Source organism: Phoca vitulina, unplaced genomic scaffold (genome assembly GCF_004348235.1).
Source record: "Phoca vitulina isolate PV1807 unplaced genomic scaffold, GSC_HSeal_1.0 scaffold1, whole genome shotgun sequence".
Lineage (NCBI taxonomy): Eukaryota > Metazoa > Chordata > Mammalia > Carnivora > Phocidae > Phoca > Phoca vitulina.
Genome location: NW_022589704.1, coordinates 3,157,555 through 3,169,850, shown reverse-complemented (window position 1 = coordinate 3,169,850; position 12,296 = coordinate 3,157,555). Strand labels below are relative to the sequence as shown.

Here is a 12,296-nt window from a genome sequence, read left to right as displayed (position 1 = left end):
AATGGATGAAGGGGGTCAAAAGGCAAATTTCCAGTTATAAAGTAAGTAAGTCATGGGGAGATGAGGTACAGCATGGTGACTATAGTTAACAAAATTGTGTTACATATTTGAAAGTTGCTAAGAGTACACCTTGAAAGTTCTCATTACAATAAAAACTTCTTGTAACTATGGTGGTGGATGTTAACTGGACTTATTGTGGTCATCATTTTGCAATATATACAAATATCAAATAATTATGTCGTACACTTGAAGCTAATGTTTCATATATCATTTATTTGTCAATAAAAAAAGATTTAAAAATGCAGGGGCAATCAGCATCTTTTTATAAAAAAAGAACCAAAAACAGGTCACAGAGCTTCCAAATTGCTGGAAGGATTGCTGCAGTGAGCCGGTGCACGGTGGGTGGAAGACAGGCGGACGGAATCACGGACACCTGGTAGGAGAATAAGGGCGTGGCTTGGTCCCGGTTGCCGGGCGCGGGCAGGACGTTTGGTCCAGACCTCTCGCAGCCAGCGCGCGGGCAGGGGCGACGCCGGGCGCCGCGGCGCGTCCGTTGCTAAGGCCGCGCCGCCCTGGCGACGGGCGCCGGCCGCCCCGCGCACGCGCCGTGGCCGACTCCGGTGCACTGTGGGATGGGAGCCCGAGCGGCGCGTCGAGGCGGGAGCGGGCGGCGGCGGCGGCGGGGCCGGCGGCGGCCGGGGATCGCGGCTTAGGCTGTGCCGGCCGGCGGGGGCGCGGGCGCGGGCGCGGGCGGCGCCGCCATGAACGCCGCGGTGGTGAAGCGGACGCAGGAGGCCCTGGGGAAGGTGATCCGGAGGCCGCCGCTGACGGAGAAGCTGCTGAGCAAGCCCCCGTTCCGCTACCTGCACGACATCATCACGGAGGTGGGCGCCGGGCCGGAGGCCGGGTGCGGGCCGAGGGCAGCGACCCGGGTGGGGGTCGGGACCCAGGTGCGGGCCAAGGGTCGGGGCCCCGGGTGGGGGTCGGGGCCGGCGGGGGGGGCGGGCCAAGGGTCGGGGCCCTGGTGCGGGCCGGGAGTCAGGGCCCAGGTGGAGGTCAGGGCCCAGGTGCGGGGTGCAGGCCGGGCCGGGATCGCGGCTGGCGTTCGATCGGACCTCCCGTAGCCTGGCGCAGGCCCTGGCAGAGGAGCGCCCGCCGGGCCCAATTTCGCGGTGCCTGTGTGTGGAGTTCCTCGCCCTCAGCCCTGCTCCTTCCTTCTCACCCCTGCTCCTTCCTTCTCACCCCTCCTGCTGGGCCCTGACTCTGCCGGCCCCTCAGGGAACATTCTTCTTTCCAAACGGCTCTTGGATCTGTTAGCACACCTCTTCCACGCTGCCCGGCGGAGTCGTTTCTGTGAGTTTTTCCCGCCCTTCAGTGCCTAGCTCGTGAAAGGTGATCAGAAATCGCTGGAGAATTACTGTGGTTTTTTGCGCCCCACCCCCCAACTTTTTCTCCACCCTACTCTGCATGGTGATCACGTTTGGATGCTTAATAAACACCTGTGGATAAGTTTATTGAAGGTGGTTGTGGTGGGACCCCCCGGGGAAAGCTATGAAAGAGCAGGTTGGTATTGGCTGATGAAGGGCACGACCTCCCCTCCGTTGAGACTGGTTGTGACTTTTCCCCAGTGGGTGGTGAATTACCGAATGTTGGAGGCAGCACTTGTTTGTTGCCGTATCCTGGGTGAGCTGAGCTGGGTGAGGTGCACAGAAGGTGCACAGCACACATTCATTGTTGAAGGAGGCTGTCTAGGCTCCTGGTCACTCATCTCCATGGTGCACCTAAGAAGGGTATTGAACTCAGGAACATGGGTGTGGTCTTTGGGACTGAGGAATCAGGTTGAACTTGCAGACTCCCGAGGGCTTTGCATATCGGTCCTCAAACTTCATTTCTTAACTCTTTCCAACAGGTTGGGTGTATTATTCTCCACAAGCTTTGCTTTATCATTTGCTGTCTCAACTTAGTTTAATGTGTGCCTCTGTGTTGAAAACCCCACTTGTGCTTAGAACTCTCTGGAATCGCACACACATCCCAGCGCTGTCTTGTCCAGCCTCCACCTCCTCCTGTAGCTGGGCAGCACTTGCACCTGTCTTGGACAGTGTTTGGGGAAGGCACACGGCTGTGAGGAGAGCCCGGTGGAGCTGGGCTGTGCGCTGCCTTACCCAGGAAGTAGACAGGTAGCGCCCCCGAACCCAGAAGGGAAGAAGTGAGTTAGCCAGCAGGTGAGCCTGCCTGACTACAGCAGTTGTTACCATACCCTCACACTTGTACCTTCTGTGTTAGTCCTGTCTCCCCACTGACATGGGGAGCCCGGGAGGAGGTAGCGGGGATAGGCCTCCTCCTTTGGGTCTTGGTGTGGCACTGGGCTCCTGGAAGGTCAGAGTGCCTCAGGATGGGGAAGGAGGAGGGACATTCAAGCAGGGATTGACTTGGTGGACCAGTAGCCAGGCTGTGTGGAAGCAGTTACAGGTTCCCAATCAGGAGCCAGTGTTTTCTTCCTAATCTAATGCTGAAATTAATTTCTCTGCCTATGTAAAGGTAAATATATTAATTGTCACCTACTTGTTAAGGATATTAGAATGATTGGCATATTGGAAAGCATTTTCAGGTAAGAGGTGAAGAGCCTCCTGAAAATTCTTAACTCTCTGAGTATTGTTTTCACAAGTCACCATATTAGTAATTTAGCTACAGCTAAACTAACTCTGTCTCTTTCATAAATCAAAGCATTGATCTTATAAGGTTAATGTTTCTTGTCCCTTAAAAGTATTGTTCACAATTTTAACTGCCAGCAAAGTAGGAAAACCCCAGAAGAGACAAAATGAAAAGGCTCTAGGAATATTCAGTGCGGGATACTCTTAATATTCCATCTGTCTTCTCAGGAGAAATAATAGCACAACTCTTAGGTAGTTGATGAGGAATGAGAGCCAGTTTAATTAGTAGTGAGGTGTGCTTGGTCTCAGAGACATAGCCTGATGTTAGCATGGGACTGTCTTTTTTCCAACAAACATGTCTTGCACTAATACATATGCTTTATATCCATCCAGGACATACACATGTAGGTGTATTCATGCTTCCTATATACAATGCAGCTGACGTTTTCTTTTTTGAAAAAAAAAATGCTTATTGCTACCCATTATGTTGATTTTACAGCAACTTCTTGCATTTTGAAAAACTCTGGTCTGAGAGAACGAGGAGCCTGGCTGTGTGTGGGTGCGGGGAGGAACAGGGAAAATCACCACCCCTAAAGCTGATTCAGGGTAATGGGGGGCTACAGGTTGGCTGAGGGGAAGGACAGGCAGGGAGAGAACAAAGGTGACAGTTGCACAGAGCACCCCCCTGTTGTAGCAAGTGAGTGAGGAGAAAGATCTTTCCATCCAGGTTCAGAAACCCAGGCTGAGAAATTCCTGTTCTTTCCAGAATCCATTCTCTCCACTGGGCTTGAGTGACCCTTGTAAGATGCTGTCCCCCTGCCTCTGAACCTTTCAGGGACTCCTCGTAGTCCTTAGGCCAAAGTCCGTATTCCTGAGCATCTTTGAAGGCCATCTGGGTCAGGCCCTGCCTGACTCTGGCCCCGCCGGACTCTGGCCTCAGGCTGCTCCTGCCCTGAACTTTTTTTGCTCCCTTGAACTGGACCCTCTGGGCCCAGGACCTTTTGCAGGGATGGTTTAGCCTGGGACATGGGTCCTAAACACCCCCGCCCCCCACTCAGCCTGTGGTCTCGGTGTAGATACCATGTCTTCTGGGAAACTTCCTCTGACACCCTCGCCCCTCCTGTGTTTGGATTAGGGACTTAGCACCCCGCAGTCTTTGAGATGTTTACCCGTCTGCACCTCCAGGCTGGCTTCTGCCTGGTAAAAGGCCTCCCGTATAGTAGACACTCAGAAGCTTGTTGAGTAAGTGAAGGAATTAAATCCTGGGTATGGACAGACTCCGACAGCTCCTGACAGTGTGGGGTTCAGGGAGTGAGGGTGATGAAGAGGCTGCCCTGTGAGGTGCTGATCACGGCCTTGATCTTTTGAAGGTGATTAGGATGACCGGTTTCATGAAGGGTCTCTACACAGATGCTGAGCTGAAGTCCGATAACGTTAAGGTAGGCTCGGGGGTGGCTGCCCCTCACCCTAACAAGTGGGTTTTCTGTAAGCTGTGAACTGGGTGTGTGTGTCATTTAAATGCTGAGGTGTGTTGAAATACAGGTTGATTAATTCGTGAATTGTGGTATACCCTTTCTCATTTCATTTTCTTATTTTTGCCAACTGCATATCATGCTAATTTTATCCACTGAGAAATGGAACTAGTGTTTTAAAGGTTTCTGCTAGCCTACTACCAACTAAAATTAAAAGCTTTAATGTTTTTCTTTTGTTACAAAGAGTTAGTATTTCCAAATCTGACATGATATAAATAGTAACTGTGCCTGTTGAGCATACCGAAGATGGTGGAAACTTTTTTGGAAGTACTTTTTATTTGTATTTTAAATGGAAATCTTTCAGGATAAAGATGCAAAAATTAGCTTCCTTCAGAAGGCCATAGACGTGGTGGTGATGGTTTCAGGAGAGCCACTGTCCGCAAAACCAGCGCGGATCGTGGCCGGGCACGAGCCTGAAAGAACAAACGAGCTGCTCCAGAGAATTGGAAAATGCTGTCTCAGCAAGGTAATGCGGAGGTGCCAGAGTTTAGACCCAGCAGTCCTGAAAGACAAGACGGGATGGTGGGCGACCGCAGGGTAGTGGGCAGTGTCTCAGGAAGAGTGTTTGGTGGTGTCTGCCAAGCGCTGTGCTTTGGAGCCTCAGAGTTCCAGAAGGGGTGATTAAAACTGTACAGTAAAACAAAGGTACGCCATGCACAGGTTCTTCACGCGCTAGGTATGAACGAGGGAACTTCACAGACATTGGCTCTTGGGGCAGGGGCAGGGGCAGGGGGCGGCATGCCCGGCAGCCAAGCCCTGCCTGCCTTCTCCTTTTGGGCGTCCTTCCAGGGTAGGGTCTGGGGGCTGGAGGACCTGCTGTGCTGCTTCTTCGGGGCTTATGGGACGCTCCTGTTCCCTGCCTGCCTTTCCAGCCTCCAGTGTCTGCTTCTCTCCTGCCATTCCTTCCTTCCACGCTCCTCCCTCCCCCTTGCCCTCTGTTCTTCTGGTCCTCTTTCCCTCCTGGCTATTGACAGCAGAGCTGTGCCACCTTCAAAGTAATCCTGAGTCTCTTGTGTAGGGACTGATTCGCTACTTCCTGAGATCCTCACTGTGGGTTGGAAACTTGGCGTCTCTGCTTAGATCCAGCCCAGGCTGTCCTCACTAGGGACACCAGAGGGCATCTAGGTTTGGCGGTGCCGGCAGGGCGTCTCCAGGGCCTTTCTTCTTTGTGGGAGCCGCATCGCCCCCGAGGGCAGAGGGCATAGCTAATACAGCCCTTCGTGTACCTGTTGGGTTGTGGGCTGGGGCTAACTTTGCATGTTACCAAAATGGGAAAGAGGGTGGGTTTCAGCTCACATGGCAGGGGTGGGGGTGGGAGGTGGTGGCTCCAAGGAGGCCTCGAGAGAGTCTTGCCCTGCTCTGCATCCAGATCTCAGGCTCGGAGGCACGCAGCTGAGTTTGCCAGTGCCCTGGCTTCTGTACCCAGTCCCCGCCCCTGCATCCTTCCTGTTACTTCTCTTTCAAAACACATTTGACTCCTGTCTTCCCTGCTGAATCCTTTGCCAGCTTCCTGTTGCCTCTGGGCCCAGCCAGCTCCGTGGCATGGCTCACAAGCGTCCTCAAGAGCTGTGGCTACGCCCTCCCCTCCAGTTCTTTCTCAGCTCCCGCACCCGTGCCTGCACCCTGAGGCCCCTTGCACTGGTCAGGACCCCTCATTTCTTCGTCTGGCAGCAGTGGGGGATCGGTTGCTGGTCTGGGAGCCCTGGCCTTTCCTCTCTCCCAGGCTGGCTTAGGCACACCAATGTTTAACTGCTGCATCTGGCCTCTCCCCCGATACACAGCGTGTCCTCAACCTGGCGTCTAGTGCCTGGCGAGTGATGGTCACTCAGTGCGTCCTCATGGAAGGAGTGTGTGAGCGAGTGGGATTCCTGCCTGGAGGTGTTCGAAGCTTCTGCGCAGAGTCAGGGATGCTGCAGAAGGGTTTTGGCGTGTGTTGGAGTTTGAGTTAGATCATTCTGTGAGGCCCTGTCAGTGAGAGGTGTAAGGCGTTTGTGGGGTCGCGCACAGCGCTAGGCTGTCCTTGAACGACACACACATCCACACTCGACAGCTCAGGGGATTGAAGTGCGATTTGCTTAGCTAGAGTCTGCTCTGCTGTTCACGTGTAAAGTGTTGGAGGTGATGCTGTACTTGGTGATGACAGCATTTCCTTCTAATATTTTATCCTTTGACTTTCATGTCCACGTGTTTAACGTGTTTAGTGAACCGTCTATGAATGCAGACGCTCGCATTTGTCACTTGTGTTGATCTCATTTTCACTGTGTGTTTAATTTCCTCCCACTCGGACTGCAAGCTCTCCAGCGACGAGGCGGTGAAGAGAGTGTTAGCTGGAGAGAAGGGGGACCTGAAGGGAAGGACCTCACTGACGTCAAAAGCTCAGGAATTGGACAATAAGAATGCACGAGAAGAAGAGCCCAGAGTTCATAAAGATAAAGAGGTGACTTGCAAATTGCACATATTCAAAAATGAAATAATGAGTCTTTTTATAGTTCAGGTGAAGACATTTGTAAGTGATATTGTTGTTTGACCTTCTTTCCAGGATAAAAGGAACTCTGAAATAAACGAGAGAAGTACAAGCAGAGATCGAAAACAGAAAGAAGAAGTGAAGGAAGAAAGCAAAGCAAGAGAGAAGGACAAGGAGAAGGAGAAGACGAAGGAGACTGACCGTGATAGACATAAAGATCCTGAGCGAGACAAGCACCGAGAAGGGGAGAGAGAACGAGTCAGAAACCGGGCCAAGCAGGACAGAGACCGAGGCAACAGGGACCGCGACAAAGACCTGGACCGCGCAAGAGAGAAAAGGAACGAGGGAGGAAAGGAGAAAGAGAGGTGGAAAGACCGGGAGAGGGAGCGCGAGCAGGACAAGGCCCGGGACAGGGACAGGCGGAGGGTGAAGGACGGGGAGCACTCCAGAGACCCCGACAGGGAGAAGACCAGAGAGCACGACAAACCCGACAAAAAGGTAAAGTCCTGCTTGAAAACCTCTGTCTTTAAGAAGAGTTTGTGGTGTTCTTGAACGTGTTTCCCGTCTTTGTCGCGGTGTGATTGGGACTCTGCGTCTCTCCAGCACCGCGGTAAAGTGAAGCCACGCGGGCATTCCCCGTAGAAACCCAAACCGACACCAGTTTTTGCTGGGGTTCCGAGGTGCACTGTTCTTGCCTCGGGCTGAGTGTGTGCATTTGGGTGTTTTTTGAAGACGGGGTCCCACTCCGTAGCTGCGTGAGCGGTCCTTCCGAGCCGCCTCGGTCGTGTGCCTGCTCCTGGGCACGGCTGAATTTACCAAGGCTCAGGGCTCCTCTCTAAGTCTTGTGGGCATTAGCAGATACATACAAGGCCTCTGTTACTGTAATTTTTGTTTAATTAAATTTTCAGGTAAATTTATGATTGGCCAGAAAATTTGTTTGGTTTCAGTGTTTTCTAAATGTGCAAGTTACTTTTGGGGTCACTATAGCTAGTTCAGGTCTCCGTCAGGGCTGGCGCTGCTCATGCCTGTTCTCGTGGGGACAGCATATTAGGAAGTGTCCCCGGAAGGCTGTGGGAATCTCTTGGTCTCCAGCTGCTAGGAAGGAGGGAGCGGAGGTCTGGAGAGGTTCAAGATGCGCCCACGAGACGCAGCGGCGTGGGGAGGGGCGAGGCCTGCGCTGACGCTCGTGGCTCGTGCACCTGGCTCTGTGGCATGTTGTGTCTCAGGCTGGGACAGTACAGGGGTGCGGGGCCGCGGGACGGACCCTTAGAGAGCCTCGTGGTCTCCCATGAACGCCCTAGAGTAATGGGCCCCGTGAGACAGGTCACAAAAACCCGGCTTCCCTTAGGAGTTTTAGGAGTAACGAAGGCGTTCCCCATCTCTTGCCTCTTTGTAGGGGTCTGAGAAAAGGCGTTTCTCACCAGCCTGAGTTCTCTGAGGCGCTAGCGTGCTCGCGTGTGTTTTCCTGGCGTGAGGCAGCCGCCGAGGGGGATGGCCTCAGCCCTCCAGGTTTTCCGACGAAGTTTCCCACGCATCACGTTCACGAAAATTGCTGATGCCGTGAGGAGTGTTTTTAATAGAAAGCTAATTCCAAAGAGAAGTTTTTATGGGGGGTCTGTGGGATTCTGGAGCCCAGCGGCAGTGACGGCTTGGCTTCGAGCGTGTGGGGCCAGGGCTCAGGGCCCGTGCCTCTGCCCAGGGCTGGTCCGCGTCCCCCCGGAGTCGGCCTTGCATAGATCTTCCGTGGTGGTTTTGCTGGGTCAGCCCTTCTGGGGGGCAGCATCTGGGGGGCAGTGCTTGCCAGTGGAAGGACACCCCGTGTGGGCCACCTCCCAAGGGGGCTCTGGGGAGGCAGAGACTCCCCTCTAACCCGCCTCTGCTGGTCTCCACCCTGCGTCAGATCCCTTGATTCTCCTCCATTCGATTCCCGCCTGGAAGAGACGCTGCTGGGACCTTCTCAAGCCCCTCAGGCGGTGTATGAAGAGAAGGGGAAGTAGTAGGTGTGTGCAGAGTGTCAGGTGTGGCGGTAAAGGACCAGGTATCTGGGCGGTGTGTGCGGCGCCCCTCACCCTCAAGGGGACGGCGGGGTTGTGCACAGCCTGGCGCCTCCAGCAGGAAGTTAGGGAAACGCTTCAGTGTTGAACTCGACAGTCATCCCTTGCTTTTCAGTCTTCACGGGGCACAGGGTCTGAGGTCTAGTCTCTTCTAGTCCTTACATTAGGACGTGTCGGTCAGAGACTTGACTGTAGCTATGAGCTGGGGTTCCCAGGTTTCCTGTACTTCCTTTCGGGAGTATTTCCCTTTTTTTTTTTAACACCTCAAAATTTATTTATTTATTTATTTATTTTAATTTTTCTATTAACAAATAATGTATTATTTGTTTCAGGGGTACAGGTCTGCGATTCATCAGTCTTACACAATACACAACGCTCCCCACAATACATACCCTCCCCATTGTCCATCACCCAGCCACCCCATCCCTCCCGCCCCCCTCCCCTCCAGCAACCCTCCGTTTGTTTCCTGAGATTAAGAGTCTCTTATGGTTTGTCTCCCTCTCTGATTTTGTCTTGTTTCCCCTTTGCCTCCCTTCCCCTATGATGCTCTGTCTTGTTTCTCAAATTCCTCATATCAGTGAGATCATATGATAATTGTCTTTCTCTGATTGACTTATTTCGCTCAGCATAATATCCTCCAGTTCCATCCACGTTGTTGCAAATGGCAAGATCTCATTCCTTTTGACGGCTGCGTAATATTCCATTGTGCATATATGCCACATCTTCTTTATCCATTCATCTGTTGATGGACATCTAGGCTCTTTCCATAGTTTGGCTATTGTGGACATTGCTGCTATAAACATCGGGGTGCACGTACCCCTTCGGATCCCTACATTTGTATCTTTGGGGTAAATACCCAGTACTGTAACTGCTGGGTCGTAGGGTAGCTCTATTTTCAACTTTTTGAGGAACCTCCATACTGTTTTCCAGAGTGGCTGCACCAGCTTGCATTCCCACCAACAGCGTAGGAGGGTTCCCCTTTCCTGCACCCTCGGGAGTATTTCCTGATGGAGAGTCTGAAGCTTTTGCTTGACGAGAACCCTCCATTGGAAAGTGCCCCCCCGCCCCCGGCCCCAGAATGAGCAGGGGCCGTGTTTCCATGGTGGCTGGTAGTTTCTCCTGTTCACTCCTTCCCACATTTCCAGATTCCCCATGTTTTACTGGGCGTTTCCAAGAGGTTTGGCCTCGGGTGGGCATCCCATGTGTCCCACTATTCCATAGCTTCCTGGGAGGCGCCGCCCCAACCCCCTGTGCCCCCAGTCTGCCCCACCAGGAATGATCCGGACGGCCCTTTGGGATGAGGGCTGCGTACCAGCCGCAGATACTCAGGCCTGGAGGGGGATGGATGCTCTTAAGGGAGGGGTGATCTTGCTGCTGCTCAGCTAGAAACATCTGGCGCCTTGATGTGTTTCTGGATGTAACAGATTTGAATAATTCTAGAATGTGACGATTTTTTTTCTTAACAGTCCTCAAGCTCAGGGGAGGTGTCTAAAAAGCTGCCAGATGGATCTTTGAAAGATTCCAAAGCTGAAACAGAGGTAAACTTTAAAAAATAATTTCAAGGGACATAAACTGTGGCTGTGTTGACGTGGCGACTGCCATGCTGTGGTCTCTTCTAGTCTGTGGAGACCGGGGGCTGGGGACGTGGCGCAGGCTCACGCGTGAGTCCCGGCTTCTGTGCTGGGCTCCTGGCTTTCCTCATATAGTTGTTTGACAGGTATGACGTATGGGGTACAAAGGGATGGGGGAGTCATTTGGGAGAGGGTCTGGTGGAGCTTCAGGTGAGTCTGGGAGGGGATCCAGTCACCAGGCAGACTGGGACAGCTGAGGTGCTGGAGGGATCCCTCTGAGCTCTGCTTGGCCTGTGTGGGGCCCCGTGGTGCGTGTCCTGTGGCTGGGGCGCAGCCGAGGCTGGGCCACATCATCTCCTCGTCTCCAGGCCATGGAGGTTAGACTCAGCCCAACTTTCCTAAAGCACTCTGCATTTTAGAGAACGCGTCCAGGCAGCTGCAGGGAAGACGGACCAGGGGCGGTGTGGAGGCTGAGGGGCCAGTTAGGAGGGCATTGTGGCAGGCTGAGCAAAACCTTATGGCCGGTGTGTGCTCTGTTCAAACATGTGTATGCACTCAGAATTGTCACAGATGCATGCGAGTAATTAGCATATAGCAAAGGAGATGGAGTTCTCATAAACACATCTGATAAGACGGTGCTTCTCAGTGTGGTTGGCGGATTGCTGGGCTTTGGAGAGCTTTGCAGAAAGATGGATTTCCGAATTTAGAGTGAAGGAGGCCTGAGTGTCCTCTGTCCACCCTCAGGTCTGGGGTGCTGAGCTGTGCTCAGCTGGTATCCGTTCCTCTTTAGCGGGTGGTGGTGTTCTGTTTCCTCTTTGTTCTTCCTCGCGCAGAGCTTGACTAGTAAATCTACTCTAGGCATTGCTGTGTCATGCATCAGCTAATTCTTTTCCATTCTCTTTTCTTTAAGACTGAGATTTCCACTAGAGCATCCAGGTCGGTGACTACAAAAGCATCAAAACGGCGATCCGAAAATTCAGTGGAAGGTACTGCAAATTTATCACATAAGGAGCTGAAAATATGGATATTAATCACAGTATCTGGTAGAAAGAACAGCCTGTGGCTAGAAGGCAGATCTGCCGTTGGGGGGGATAAACAAAGACTATGTGAGAAGGATGAAGATATGTCTCTCTCTCTCTCTCTCTCTCTCTCACACACACGCACACGTCTGCGCGTACGTGTGTGAGCCCAAGACACCAGCGGTTGGTAGTAGCACCCCTTTGCTGGAGATCTGTTGCAGTCTAAAAGATGCGATCGAATTTTAATTTTCCGGAAATGGTTATCAGTCACCCATGTTTCACTGACTCTTGTCATTTGAAGTGGTAGGCTGAAAGTAATCCTGACTCGGTGGCCAGCAAGAGCATCCTGCTCGTGGGTGACGTCATGCATTTAAAAAACAGCAGGACCGATCCCTGGGAGTCGTGCTACTGAGAGCTGAGGTTGAAGCGAACAGGCCTGGCCGGGGGTTTGCCCAAGGGTAGCACCGGTTCAGCCCGACCAACAAGCCGGATGGGGGGTCCGTCCAGGGCGGGCAGGTGCTGCTGGGGGCCGGTAGTGTTGCAGGTTTTCAGGTGAAGTGTGAGGTTACTTTGAGTAGTGGTAATGTCTGAAACATCGTCCTTTTCCTAAATGGTAAGAGTTAGAGCCGTACGGCAGGAGGGCCGCAGTTGGAGTTTGTCATGTGGACGTTACACTGAGACAGAAAGCCCCTCTTCAGAACGGTACGTGAGGCTTTCGCGAGCTTGTCCCTCTGCGGGCGTCTCTGGGGACCAGGCTGTTGGTGGTGTCGGCTGCAGGTTGCGCCCACCGTGCCCCCAGCCCTGCACCTTCTCCATGGCGTCCAAGGCTTGCTGCTGAGTCTGGGAGGGGAAAAACGAACAGTGCTGTCTCTTTTGAATTGCTAGTGCAATTGTGCAGTTTTATGTGTGTGAGTAATTTGTATTGGCTCCTCGGGCTTGTCTGTTCTCTGTGGGATTCCTCACTGCTGTGATGGCCGTTTCAGTGTTGTTCTTTTTTTTTTTTTT

The 12,296-nt window shown here is 52.8% G+C and overlaps 1 protein-coding gene across 6 annotated transcripts in view; it reads left to right on the top strand.

The window, feature by feature from the left end:
- Nucleotides 1-715: 715 nt before the first annotated feature.
- TRAF3IP1 (TRAF3 interacting protein 1) overlaps nt 716-12,296 on the top strand; it is a 79,087-nt gene continuing 67,506 nt past the window's right edge. For 4 of the 6 annotated variants that reach the window (XM_032391212.1, XM_032391135.1, XM_032390975.1 and 1 more), the window contains exons 1-7: nt 717-884; nt 4,022-4,090; nt 4,488-4,649; nt 6,477-6,620; nt 6,723-7,145; nt 10,168-10,239; nt 11,183-11,258. In XM_032391212.1, the coding sequence (XP_032247103.1) occupies nt 762-884; nt 4,022-4,090; nt 4,488-4,649; nt 6,477-6,620; nt 6,723-7,145; nt 10,168-10,239; nt 11,183-11,258 (1,069 nt within the window). In that variant the 5' untranslated portion in view covers nt 717-761. Of the gene's footprint in view, nt 885-4,021; nt 4,091-4,487; nt 4,650-6,476; nt 6,621-6,722; nt 7,146-10,167; nt 10,240-11,182; nt 11,259-12,296 lie in introns of all 6 variants that reach the window. The other 2 variants (XM_032391060.1, XM_032391291.1) reach the window with 1 other exon arrangement.